General features: G+C 35.8%; 1 protein-coding gene across 1 annotated transcript; it reads right to left on the bottom strand.

Moving 5' to 3' along the window:
- Nucleotides 1-790: 790 nt before the first annotated feature.
- Nucleotides 791-10,211, bottom strand: LOC117316026 (gamma-aminobutyric acid receptor subunit gamma-2-like). Its single transcript, XM_033870521.1, is given in 9 exon segments — nucleotides 791-1,888; nucleotides 2,705-2,752; nucleotides 3,580-3,759; nucleotides 4,333-4,488; nucleotides 5,121-5,212; nucleotides 5,215-5,575; nucleotides 6,366-6,488; nucleotides 6,886-7,037; nucleotides 9,029-10,211. Coding segments are annotated over 8 exon segments (1,131 nt in total). The 5' UTR covers nucleotides 6,958-7,037; nucleotides 9,029-10,211; the 3' UTR covers nucleotides 791-1,789.
- Nucleotides 10,212-14,623: the final 4,412 nt, after the last annotated feature.

Here is a 14,623-nt window from a genome sequence, read left to right on the forward strand (position 1 = left end):
ACAGATCCTTAATACACTTTTATGTTTTTCTTTCATTATATTAACGTTATTTTTTTATAATTTATACTGACTATAGCAATACCATCTAAGATTGGAGTGATCCTTTCCCTGTTCTATCACTCAGGAAATCACGCGGCCTACACCCCTGAGCTCTGTATCAAATTCTACACTCAACCTGTCAATCACAGGTGTTGTTTTCCCTAGTCGAGTATTGCATGACTTCTGACCTGCTCTCTCTGATAATTACTATTTTAAATGATGTTTTAACTTCTACATATTCTAAGCCCATTTTGTTACAGTATTCACAGTCTACAATCAGTCGTTATTGTTTACATCAGGTGTTATATAACATTGTATTATTTAAATTTCCCAGTAACTACATAACGTACAATACATTTACTATACACTATACTTATATACCCAGCCCCAAGTTGAGAGGCGACGTATGTGAAGTCGACCCCTACAATCAACATACTGTCAGGTATAACTGGTATTCTTACTCCGACACCTTCGTGCCGATATTTTGTTTTTGATGTACAAAAAAAAAATAAAGAAAAATAAACAATAAATAATAGAATCATAAATACACATATGTAACTATAAACATAATGCATGTAACATCTGCTTCGTTTTTCTTGGGACTCGTCAGTGATGTTCATTAATGATTTTCAAACGAATGTCAGCACGTGTTTATATATCCTGAACGTGCCACTATTCCGCATAATCATGTCGTTTAAAGATATCTTTAAATTTTATCAACCAGCTGTAAGCAATGACTTCGACACGTGTCCGAATCGTTACATATGTTTTAATGGCACACTATTACTTGTAAATTGCACAAACAAATTATTTAATATAAAACAAACAAAAATATATCATATCAGCAAATGTCATGTCATTATTTCCAATACTTTTCCCAAAGGACTAAGCTGTTTGTCCAACAGTTAAATGATTTTTAGACAGGAAATGCAAGTCAGATTCTTTACTCATTCCGTCTTCACAAAGTCCTCGGCGAATCATCCTCGGGTCACAGAAATGTGGTTTGTCTAGTATTCCAATAATACGTAATACATATTACTCAGGCCTCCATGATCGAACTATCACAGAATCTTCATGACATCATTTTTACGTTCTCCAATGAAAATCGACCCAACCAATTCAAAATTCATTTCACTCTCCGTTATAAAATCTAGGGTCAAACTATCAAAAATATTTGTCGACCGCCTCCCATCTGAATTCTTCAATAAGCTCTAATCCAGCACGTTCAGTTTGTGTCGCACGGACACCCTGCGTCTGAAATCACAGGGACCGCACTCATCCTTAATCGACACTCATATCACGGGTACAATGTTTTTACAATACACGGACTCATAAGGTAAAATTGTACTTGGATGCGATTTTCTTTAAAACCGGTACAGGAGACAAAGAGGTAGTTGAAAATTGTGTGAAAAATGTAAGTCCACATTTTTGGAACAATCCATTCTATTTTCAAGTAAAAAACGAAAAAAAACGGAAAGATAAAGAAAAATGGGAAAACAAGAAGCAGACTCATTACGAAATATAGTTCAGTCCATGGTATGAATATTTATGTTGAGAGAGGAATGCTACACAAATTCACGTCACGAGTTTTGTGGTAGTTTTTAATATTGTTTCTCTACGTAGTCAACACATCTATATAAAAACGCGAGTTTAATGCCATTATCGAGATAATGTGCGAACATCAATGTATTACTATTGATTATGCAATTCACGAGTTAGTTTCAGATTTGATCAAAATTGATATCTGGTATCAAAACGGCAGGGGGACGATCCGTCTGGTTTCTGTTCTGTCCGCTCTCACCCGCCGATTACTATACCATGTCTGGCCCAGGATTCGGATCGCCTTTTCCTGAAAATTATAAATGGATATACACCATGTAATGATTCACTGAAGCACAGGGACCTAGATAGCTGGCTTTGAACTTTTTTTGACGATTCTCTGTGATCATCTTTAAAAGGAAATACACCAGCAAAGCGATTGATCAGAGTTTTTTCCTGGCACAAATCAATAATCCAGTCGTGTGCCTACATATGTATCAGTGATATTCAGCTCTATTCCAGGGCTGCAGAATGTAAAAACAGAAGATTGACACATAGCAAGGGAAATAACTCTAACTAAAAGTACAGAGGAACCTTTCTCAATTCACCTCAGTGTCGGATTTCTCGATAAAAAAAAAACACAAAAAGACCCAACAAACAAACAAACAAACAAACAAAACAAACAAAAATCGGGCATTTAAAAGCATCTATATATATTGTCAGGGAAAATACATCCCTGTCGAGCGCCCCGACAGGAATCAAACCCGGATCTCCGGCATGATAATTAATTCACAGTTCTACCAGTTTTGCATGAGCCAAGTCAACTGTGTTACCCACTTCTTTTCATTCGTAAAAAAAAAAACAAGCGTTATGGCAACAACGACAAAACAACTCTGTCGATGAGCGAGACGTTATTACGCTGATCTCGTGTATGGGCTCCTCACGTTCGCACGACCCAGAATGAACAATTAATCTAAGGAATCGACCCCTTAATATCACTTATCATTGACAATAGCAGGAACTCCAGAATGAAGAATATGTTGTTTTTTTTAAGTTCAATTCTCTTTAGTTTTCGATAAAAAATGGTTTCAGCCACTCATTATTTTGATTCCAACACAATACTTACTTGGTATATCTTCACCTTTCTCTGGATTTTCTGTTTTGTCACAAGGTACTGGAAAGTAATTAAAGATTAGACGTTAGTCCTATAGGGTATCGGTGTATATGAGGCAGTCGAAAGGCCATATAGTAGAGAATTGTACACAAGGCACACAGGTAAATTACTCATTGAAATAGTGTTTAGTGATGAAGTCAAAATGCCGAATCGTGAACATACCACTGAACTAAAAAGTTGTTTCGTACTTCTAGGAATCGTTAGTGAGTCTAAGGGTCCAAATGTCAATGAGCAGATGTGAAGTCAAGAAAAACAAAATTGACCATATATTTATCTGTTTTAAAAGTTTGTTTTTTTAATAATGTATTAGACGTTAATTAGAGCATGAAATAAAATACGTATGTATATTTTGAAGGGATTTTTCTAAGAGATGTATTCACAAGAATGGCGAAATGACAACTACAACTACACATTATTGCTATAAATGGATGGTAGAAACGGAACGACATTGTTTGTATCAGGTACGAAATTACCCCCATTTCTACCTTATTCAGATATACCGCATAGGCAGTTATTTCGTGGGAATGATATTTTCGCGAATTCGTGCATCATAGAGATCGCGAATGATCTAAATTTGATGTTTAAATATATGCACTTTGCCACATTATAATATTATCTTGATATGCAAGTGTTAAAAGTGTGTAAAATTTGAATTAAACATTTCAATTGTCTCGAATTCGTATAATTTCAATTCTTGTAAATATCATTTTGAGTGAAAATCGCGAAAATTTGCACCCGCGAAAATATATGGCTGTACGGTATATATGCTACATAGTCATTTGTAACCAACACACATACACGAGATGACGTAAAATGTTCTTGGTTACCTGGATGAGGACGTTGAGAAAGAAGAGAAGCTGGAACAATGAGTACAGGATGATGAAGAAGATGAAAGCCCAGAAGTCATGTCGGCCGTCGGCAGCTCTGGTGTCATCAATCTGTGAGACGCCAGCATGCCACGTGCTCACGAGGAAGTTGAATATCATACTGAAAAGAATGAACTTGTCCTGAGGAGGAAAAATATACATTTGAAAAAAGAGAGGAAAAATATAACATACTTATATGTAGATCTACTCTGAATTAGGACGGTACAGTTTTGTAATTCTTGTCAGCGGATAATGTTCCAAGGTCAAGTTATGTTATAGATGCTATATCTTCGTTCACTGGTTGCCTGGTTACGGAATTTTTGCGTACAGGTTTCCACCTGCTAAGTTTCATCTTTCACCTGAAGATGTCGACCTAACGGAACACCATACATAAGAGCAAGCCATGAGCGAACTATCTCCATATAGATGCTTGATAAATTAAAGAGAAAAAGACTATGTGCTTCGAGATGAAGCGAGTTTGCTTTTTCATTGACAACACTGTCATGTTGATTTATGCAAAAAAAGGGCAATGTCACGTTCTCAAAGTGATAACGATGACAATTCTAACAAAACTACCAGTGAGTACATTTCGCACAAAGAAACAAAATGTTTCTCAATGACACCATACAACCTTTCTATAACTTTTACCAATGTGACCTACATCTCTGGTTTAATCTAGTGAATGGCTCACGACAGGAAACATTGAAAACTTACCAGTTTTGTTAAGTAGGGTATCTTCGGTAGACTCTGATTGGCCACGAACCTGAAAGTGACCCCTGTGAGTGTGAGCGTAAAGGCCAACTGTAGCCGGTTCTGAGGGAGGGTCCGGTCTACGGAGAACGTCGCAAACGACAGCAGACTGATAATCAACTGTAAATAATAGTGTAGGTATGAATACTGTAAAGGTGATTATTTTCGAGGGCTTTATTTTTTTTTCCTTGGATGGAATGATACTATAATAATAGACAGCTTTACGGTAGAAAGATTTAGAAAATTATTATCCGATTAACTATTTAGGCGGAAATATTGTTTTAATATGTGTTGTTATATCATTATGTAAAGATACGTTAAAACAATACCGCATCGTGAAACATAAGCATTTTTACTTCAAAAGCATGGCAAAGTCGCGAAACGATGTGTCCTTAACTATTTCAGTAACAAATGATGGAATTGTGTTTGCTTTTTTATTGTTTGTGATTTTGTTGCGAACAATGGTTAATAATGGAATATACGGAAACTGTTAGCATTAGATATGTTAACAATGTTAAAAAGGGGCATTTACTTTTGTATATCTAATACTGAAGGAAGGGAAAAAATGAGAAAATAATTAAGATGAAATTCTAGGTAATATCTGTGTGTAATATGGAGCCAAGAGGCTACTGTACAAAATCACAGATCAATGTCAGAATATACTAAACGGATGCTGTATTCCTATACCGTATTTTGTCGGAAATATCCGGATATTGTCGGAATTTGCCGAAATGATACGAACGAGTTCTTACCATAATGATGATGATGTTCCATACAAAGAACATGAACTGTCGTGTAGCAAAGCAGCTAACGCGCAGGACCGGAAACTCGGCATTCTTCTGTCTGTATACTCCTTCTTGATAACGCTCCTGCTGCTTTCCACATAGTCATTTAACCACCATTCCTGTTCATCTGCAAAACTTGCCACATTTATTGTCGACAAATCTTGACTGTCCTCCTCGATTGTCACCTCTTGAATCGAACGATCTGACGTCACAACTACACTGAGGTCCTGAGAATCGAAAGGGAAATTCTGGAGTTCCATTTTTTCGGTGAATACTCCTTTGATTCGCCGCCTTTCGACTATAAAAGCTTCTCCGGACGTTCCAAACCGGAGTACGCACCATTTTTTTCTTTGTGAGCTTTCAGTCCGATTCTGTATCAGAAGATCTGGATTCCAATATTTGTCGAAGTCCACATCGTTGTCCTCATATCAAAACAAAAAGGCAGTTAAGGTATTTCATTCGGCCATTTCAAGTGTAGAATATGAATGACTATTTCGTTAGTCAGTTGTTTAATTATCCCATGTATTTAACATCACTATTCCTTCCTGGCCATGGACACAGTTGTTCAAAAGATAACTAGCCTAATCACAGTTTAACAACAATTTAAAAATCCTGATAAAATCATTTCTGATAAAACTAACCCGAAAAAAAATCGTGAAACTATAACACTTATCACATTGTTCCTACATGACAGATTATTTAACCTTTCACGTTTGAAACAATTGGGCCCTGGTTGTGTTAAATGAATACTCACAAAATAACTAGTACGTGCCCAGATAAACCAAAACCCTACACAAATCGCCTAAACAAATATTCGTTAACATGTTTAACAATTCAAAATAAAGTCACTACAATAACACCATTTGCCAGATTTGCTGTGGAACACTATATCTCCTTATGATAGGGTTGTGTACTGCATTTATCAAACGCAGAGAGCAAAATACAATATAGGTCACTATTATGACATATTATGAATGAATGTGTTGTGTGTTGCATTCATTATGACCGATTATGATATATCCCCCAACTACAAAAAGTTCTACATTACAATGGTTTTGAGCAATACTTTTCTCTTAAGTAAAAAGCATCATAACAACAGTTATGAAATGCAAAACTTCCGACTATAGAATTAGTGTTAAAATATGCTGTCTGTGTCGAGAAAGTTATATGGAGGAGTGTAAATTAATATGATAATGTTTAATATATTCTTACTTTGCTACTGTCCAGTGTCTTTTCCCGCCATCTTGCCTGAATGAACACGTCTGCTGCGAACTGTTCTTTGACTGTGTCTATATCGCCGAGCTTCAAAAACACAGCCTTGATGTATACCGTCCTCTAAAAAGAAGAAGAAAACAAATTACACAGCCTTGATGTATACCGTCCTCTAAAAAGAAGAAGAAAACAAATTACACAGCCTTGATATACACTTAGAAATGCAGTTATTATTTTTCTTTTGTTCTATCAAACAACAACAACAACAACAACAACAACAACACCAACAACAACAACAACAACAACAACAACTGGTCACAGTATACTGACAACCCTAGCAACAACTACCATTTTATAGATTCTGGTATGTCCCGGCCAGGTGACAGAACCCAAAGCCATCTACGAAAAAAAAATTGACGAGTTGCGGGTCAACTTTGACGTGTAAATTTCATATTCTGCCTGGACGACAACGCACGTGTCTGAGACAGAAAATATTTCTATGTATTGTGTTATTACTGACCGGTGGACTCTTAGGGACAGGCCCCTCTACACCCGGGTGTTCCTCCTCCAATGGTATGTCTTTGCCGTCCATACTGTTTGTTACTCAACAGATAGATATCATCAGAATTGATTCATCTTTCAAACAATCGACATCACAGGTATTTATTACGCCTGAAAAAGATAGAAAAAAACCTTCTAAATATAGAAATAACAAAGAATACCGTCAAAGTAACGAAACTATAAATCAAACTCAAAATCGAATTGAACGAGGGTAAACATTACCAAAAATAATGACTCACATGAAGAGTCCTGGAAATGTGTAAGGAGAATATGGCCTCTAGTGTCCCAGAGGGGTAAGTATAGTCTGCTTCATTGACGACACCCTATGATGTTATAAAGATATAGTCTATGTGACAAAGATTATATTATATATTTGCACCATACTGCTGTATAGTCCTTCATATTGTGACGTCACACTTTTTTGAGCCATTTTCGGATTTGTTTTTTTTATATTTTTTTGTCTAAGAAATAGAAAACTCGAATATTTCGTTTACGGAGAATTTAAGGCTAGAATAAAGTTAAGTTCATCTAGAAAGGATTTGAGACAGCGATATAAATGATTTGATCTGCGGGGAAAGGCATTAAGATAGCAATATAACTAAGTATTTGATCTACAGAGAAATGAAGACAGTCATGTAATTGATTTGATCTACAGACAAAGAAATTAAAACAGCCATGTAATTGGTTTGATCTACAGAGAAATGAAGTAAGACAGCGATATAATTCATTTGATCTGCAGAGAAATGAATTAAAACAGTGATATAATTGATTTGATCAGCAGAGATATGAATTAAGACAACGATATAATTGGTTTGATCTACAGAGAAAGGAATTAAGACAGTGATAGCATTGTTACTATTATTGACTTAATCTAGGGAAAAAAATCATAACCTGCATGAATTACTTTTAGTTTGTTGTTGAAAAACCGTCAATACTAACCATCATTATCTAAAACACATTATGAAACTGTACCTATATAACTGTAGTCATTGTTGTTTGTATTGGAAGTTACCGCCGCTACGTAAATTATCTGTTTGAACTCTCTAAACGGTTAAATAATCAGTTATATAATATTCATGTTCAATACTTCTTATCAATAACTTTATGAAACGATACACATAAGTGTTTGTACTTGTAAGAAAGCATTTTAAACGACCTTTCATTCGTTATTGTCAGTGACTCGTGTACCATAGAAACAAGGGTCAGGTCGGCAAACTATAGAAGGATGTCTACCTGTCGGTATCGTCCACTTACCGTATATATGTTTGTATTACTGAAACAGCACATCGGTTTCTATACACTAATTACCGTTATGAGGTACAAAATGACTCTGACGACATAGCCTATTGTCATGTTGTTCTATCAATAATGCTGTTTGAAATGAAACACGGAGTGATGTCGACAAATAGGACGATACAAATCTATTATATAGAACGAATTGTACTAAAGATGCTGGACGATGCCAAAACAGAATACCCTTGCCCACCTTGGGGGCGAGACAGTGGGGTCTTAACTAGATGGGGAAGCTTAAGAAATTCCTCCTCAAGTCAACATATTTGCAATTTCGATCTAAGTACCAATTCAAAACGAGATCATATTATTTCAAACAAACGATTGAAGTACTAGAGTGAGTTTCAATAAACAGCAGTAAAATCCATTTAAAACTCTAGATTAACACATGAAGAAAACAAATATTTTCGATAATATCGTTGATTATATGACTCAACAAAAAAGATCACTCATTTGAAGTTATGTATGACATAATCGCTTTATCGTGCTATCGTTGTCCATAATCATTATTCATTTTAAGTTACCAGCCAACGTTTTCCTCAACTCCCTCAGGAGTTTATACCCGCAGTTGGCTTTATTATGGCTTCTTGAACGGAGTTGTATATAATGTTCGGAGTAAAGTATCCTGTTCAAAGATACAACACAGTGTCGCGACTCGAACAAACCGAGTAATAAATGGATTAAGAAATCAATTAACTATCAGACAACATGAAAACAACATGGCAACAATTCAATAGTACTTCACACAGGTAGTTAGGGTTATCATACGAACAAGGAACATTAACAGAAATCGACATGCGTTTATTATTTACCTGTAATCCTCGGCTTCGTCTGACAGGCTGTGAAGATCTGTCACCCAGACCAGGTCGTCAGTAGCTTGTCCTACGTTATAATATACATATAAATATAACTATGCGCACTTCAAGAATAGTCAGCTTAATAGAATGATTCCTATTAACTTACAATATCTAAAAATCGATCGAAAAATAAAACTAAGTATGATATCTAGCTGTAACAATAGTCTTAATTATTGTTATAAAAATATATTATTTATAAATACATATTTGTGAAACAAATGAATTATTAATTGATTATGATAACCATGCTTTGTGACCTATATCCAAGACATTGTATACAAAATAGACTTACCAATGATAATGTTCCGTCATTCAAGACCACCAGACAAACGATTACGTTAAAACGACAAATTACTTTTCTACCCAGTGCAGACAAATGTTTCGTGTTTTATAGAAAGAAACCGTAAACCAATTAAGGGGAGACGATAAGGATATGATATGCCAGTATTTGTCTTTATTCTCCAAACATATTGTATCTTAGATTCGATTTTTGTCGGTTAGATATTTAAATATTATGAACTGATTTAGTTTCAGGCAAAGAAAGGAAAAGATTATATATAGGAATAAAAAAAAACCGTCGAGTACCCCTGTCCATAGAATTGATCCATTGTTAAATATTTTGGATTTTATTTCAGTCTTACAACTCCGACAGACTAGTTCACGTGTGACTGACCTGACTATAGAATACAGTAGGCTAATACACAGCGGTAACGGTTTGTATGCAGACCTATTGTATACGGAATAATGAACCAGTATGGTGTAGTTGTTTAACATTAACTACCTAACAAACTGTGAAATAACCGTGTACCCAGTCACATTATATTGACAACAGACGAATCTGTCTTCATCGCTAGCTATAAAACTTGACATCAAGCATAGAACAACATATAAATACATTGACAGACTCTGGTATATCTCGACCAGGGGAGGGAACCCAAAGCCTTCCTCAAAAGGGCAAAGGGCCGAGTAAAGGCCAAAAGTCAATTAAAACACCTCGCCTCTGTCTACAAACGTAGGGTAATATGTCGAGGGGTGCCGATTGGGCCAAAAGTGAGAAAGTATCTGGTTGGCATTAGGAATAAAAATCTATCATAAAGAAAAGACAAAAAGGGACTGCAAATTAATTTGTACGCCCTATTTAAATATACATAACTAATGTTCAACGTTTCATTTTTTAAATTCCGAAAACGGTAATAGTAGCATAACAAAGTCCATCCACACAATGTTTAACAACGATTGACAATAAGTAAAATATCGTATTAATAAATGTTATTTTATGCAGAGAAATATGAACATACAAAGGATATCTGATTAAAACGATGTCACATTAATGAAATATTTTAGAAGATATGACGTCATTTAGCAGTTTGCCGAGTACGGGGAGAAAGTCCGACTATGAGGAAATAGTGATCGGGGAAACAATGTGATTTAAAAGTACAAGATGTTTTGATTGTCTGACAAGGAACATGAAAGAAGTACGCTTAAATTATGAAATGCAATTTGTATTTGTGTTCTCGTTCGCTCTCACTAGATATTTTTGCGATATTATGTTATTCTCAAAGCTAGCTAAGACTACAACAATCAGTATGGCGTTCAGAAAAAATTCAAAACATATCAGGTTTAGATCGGTTAAATAAAAAATACTTATCTGAATCATGATCAAGTACGCATTCAAAAGAACAAACGGTGAAGCAACGACGACATCTAAACCAACATTTGTCTTCCATTTCATGACACTGGTGAAAAGGCAAAAAGGAACGTGGAAGTTGCGACAAGGGCCATGTTTATCTAGATTTAACACTGCGTCGGAATATGCAAATGTTTGACTGACTGTAGAACTTTTAAAACAACTGTACAACAGTAGATAGTATGTGTTAATATTTAGCCGATTATATCGCATTTAAAACAACTGTATGACAGAAGAGATTATATGGGAATATTTACCTTATTGTTGAACAGTTAAAACACCTGTGCGAGAATTGATATTATATGTTAATGTTTAACTGACTATAGAATAGTTAAAACAACCGTGTGACAGTAGAGATTATGTGTATTTACCTTACTGTAGAATATCTAAAACAACTGTTCGAGAATTGATATTATTTGTAAATGTTTACGATCAGAATATCCGAAAACAAAATCTGGGAACATCATTTTTTCCTTTTCCGTGTTTTACCGTTTTACATTCTAGAAAAAAATATAACAGAAAATATATAAGACAGCTAGATGATTAAAATATGGACTGTGATAATATATTTTTTGTGTTGGTGTCGAAGCTAAAAGACTACGGAAGGACTACAAATAGAAAATTCAATTGGCTTCAGATGGGCTTAAACAGTATCATAAAAAATGTATGAAACGAAAGTGTATGCATGAAAAGGCACGACATCTGATTGTGCGACAATTATTTACATTTTAAGTTTTTAAGTGTCCATTAGTCTGAACTGGACGATAATTAATTGAGATGGCTATGAGGTGTTTTGCATGTGTAAATACCGGATAGGGCGTTGATTGATATCCAAGTGCCAAAGGAATGTACATCTTCCCTAGCCAAGGCTTCTGATTACGTTACACTCCAACGTGGAGTGTAAGGTAATCAGAAGTGTAACGTAATCAGAAGCCTTGGCTAGCGAAGATGAGGGATGTACTGCTCAGTCCAAACTTCCAATGGACCAAACCACTATGGGTCGATTTATAGAATCAGAGAAATTGACAGGGGAAGATGCGGACATTTGGTTCACACCCAGACCTTTTCAGACCTCTATATCTCGTCTATCATAGGTGGGTTTGACCATATTGATCTCTGTTACGTATGGCCATATACAATGGATAGCATACATCAAAGTATATAGATAGTATGATGTGCGGCCTGTCATTAGCTCTGGACCGGTCTCGGTGTGTTGATATACAGACTAGTACAGGTAAGTTATATACTTACAGGTGAAAATTCATTCATGCGCAATCAAAATGATTATTTAAGTTTACATAAATTGTTTTGTAATTTTTGTAAAATAATAAGTTTCATATTTAAACACCATTCTTATTTTACATAAGTAATCAGAAGTAAAAGATGACCATAACAATGTCTTGTTGGGTTTCTCGACTTTGATACAAAATTTTCGACACTACGGTTGCCGCCATTAGAACAAATATATTACATTTTTGGTAAGTGTGAGAGATTTAGCGTCGTTTTGACCTTTCAACGAAAATATTATTGGTCTACATTAAATGTATTTATTTCACGCTATTTACACTGGGAATACCCATATCATATATGATTATGCTGATTTAAGTTTATCTACATTTCATATGGTTTTCTTTTGAAACACATTTTATTGTTGATGCGCTGATTGATCGGTATACTTAACCATTTAAAGTTGTTTATCAGCTAAAATTTGAGTACCCCAAAACCGCTACGTATACAGTGTTATACAGTGTACCTCCATATAACCTCACATATAATTATGTTGTTTATATTACAGATGCTTGCGAGATATTTCCAAGAACAGATACAGTTTCACTGTTATTCTAAAGATAAAGAAAATCAAGGAACCACAACATATACTCCTAAAATATCTGGTAAGATGTTCACCCGACGTGACAAAGCTGTTTTGTTGTATACATTTCTGTTATGCGTGACACAGAACGTACAAGGAAACATCATATCGAATAAAGAACAGGAAACAAAACTGTTTCAAAATTATTCGCCGATTTTCAAGCCAAGGAAGGATTTGTCACAGAGAGTCACTGTAAACGCTACGTTCCACTTGAAAGTTATCGGTGAAATTAACGAAAGACTACAGACCATGCGTTTTATAGCGTGGTTTGAAATATCCTGGGTTGACGAGTTTCTCATGTTAAGCGATGACGTGGAACGTTTGTTGATCCCAAAAGAAAATATATGACATCCCGACCTTAGTATTTACGATGCAGTTGAAAATCCACAAACTATGAGCGATGGAAAATATGTCATGCTGTTTCAAAACGGTCACGTGTCGTGGTACCCAGGAAACGAATACGTCATCAGATGCAGTATCGATATCCGGCAGTATCCCTTTGATGCGCAGGTGTGTAAATTCAGAATGGGCGCGTGGCACAATACGTTTTGGACCCAAAAGTTTACAGACCCCAAAAATGGATTCGACATGTCAGGGTTCAGGGTGAACGGGGAATGGTTGGTGACGGAAACAAAGGTAGAAACGTTGCTGATTCCTAACTACAACAACTCCATATTACAGTATGAGATAAATTTTAAACGGCGCCCTCTACATCCACTACTGAATGCTCTTCTTCCGGTTGTTATGCTTGCATTCCTGAACACGCTAGTGTTTCTACTTCCTGCTAATTCTGGTGAGAAGATGACACTGTGTATATCTGTTCTCTTATCCTTCACGGTGTTTCTAACAGTATTTAATGACACAATGCCGAAAATGTCCACAACCATCTCATATCTGTCCATCTACCTTGTCGTCCAGCTGGGAATGAGTGTGTCTGGAATAGTAATGTCTATATATATCTGGAGAATGAAAGACGGAGAAAAGGATGTAAAACATGGTTTCGTTAATGTCGCATCTCCCTTGAATGACCAGAAAGAAAACCTCAGAACAATGTTTACAAACAGTGATGATGTAAGATCACCTTGTTTTTCTCTGCGTCTACCAGGATACAAAGGTAGAATCGAGGACGATACAACAGTGGATGAAAGCTCCGGTATAAATGGTTGTCAAGAACACGCGTGCGATTACAATTTTTCGTTCAGTAACTATAGCAACGGTAATAGTAGATGGGCATCAACAGTCTTTCCGTCGTCAAGGAAATATTGCCTCGACGAGGCGGCTGAGAATGTTACAGGACCGAACCGGAATATTGCACGATTAGACAGGATTACGTTCCTCATTACGTTTTGTTTTGTACTTGTATCTACAATAATTCTATTTATGGCATTGCTAATGTAACATGGTATCTCTCTTCAGTGTTACCGAATGCATTGGCATGGTAAAATACGTTAGCGCTTAGTTGTGGCCTTTCATCGAGATAGTTTGATACGGACTACATTTAGCGTGCGGATGTATAACAGTTTACTTCACCAGTTCATCAAAACACTAACGTGGCGATTTTACGCGATTCATGCATATTGTATACTGAAATGTTATTTTTTTCAGATTTAGTTGTATATATTGAAATTCAAAGCCAGCGATAGGATTATTTACGGACATCTCACAAAGAAAGAAAGAAAAAAACACACGCACGCACGCACACAAGAAAAAAACAGTCCTTTGTCAACCATTTCTGTATGTCGACTCGACATATTGTCAACGCGAGAAAATTGGCATTTCTTAAAATTTTAACCGCAGTATATTTTCGCTTGGTATTCTTATACTATATAACAAATATGATTTATAGAATTTACATTCCTTACTTGACATCACCGAGATTTAGATAACGGTGGGTATCGTTAATGCAGTAGAAGACGCTTATCTTTTCGGAACTCCTCGTTTTGTTTGCGTTGTCATTTGTAAGTGTTTCGATGTAATTTTCTTCGTAATGTAG

The sequence above is a fragment of the Pecten maximus genome, chromosome 17 (genome assembly GCF_902652985.1).
Source record: "Pecten maximus chromosome 17, xPecMax1.1, whole genome shotgun sequence".
NCBI classification, from domain to species: Eukaryota; Metazoa; Mollusca; class Bivalvia; order Pectinida; family Pectinidae; genus Pecten; species Pecten maximus.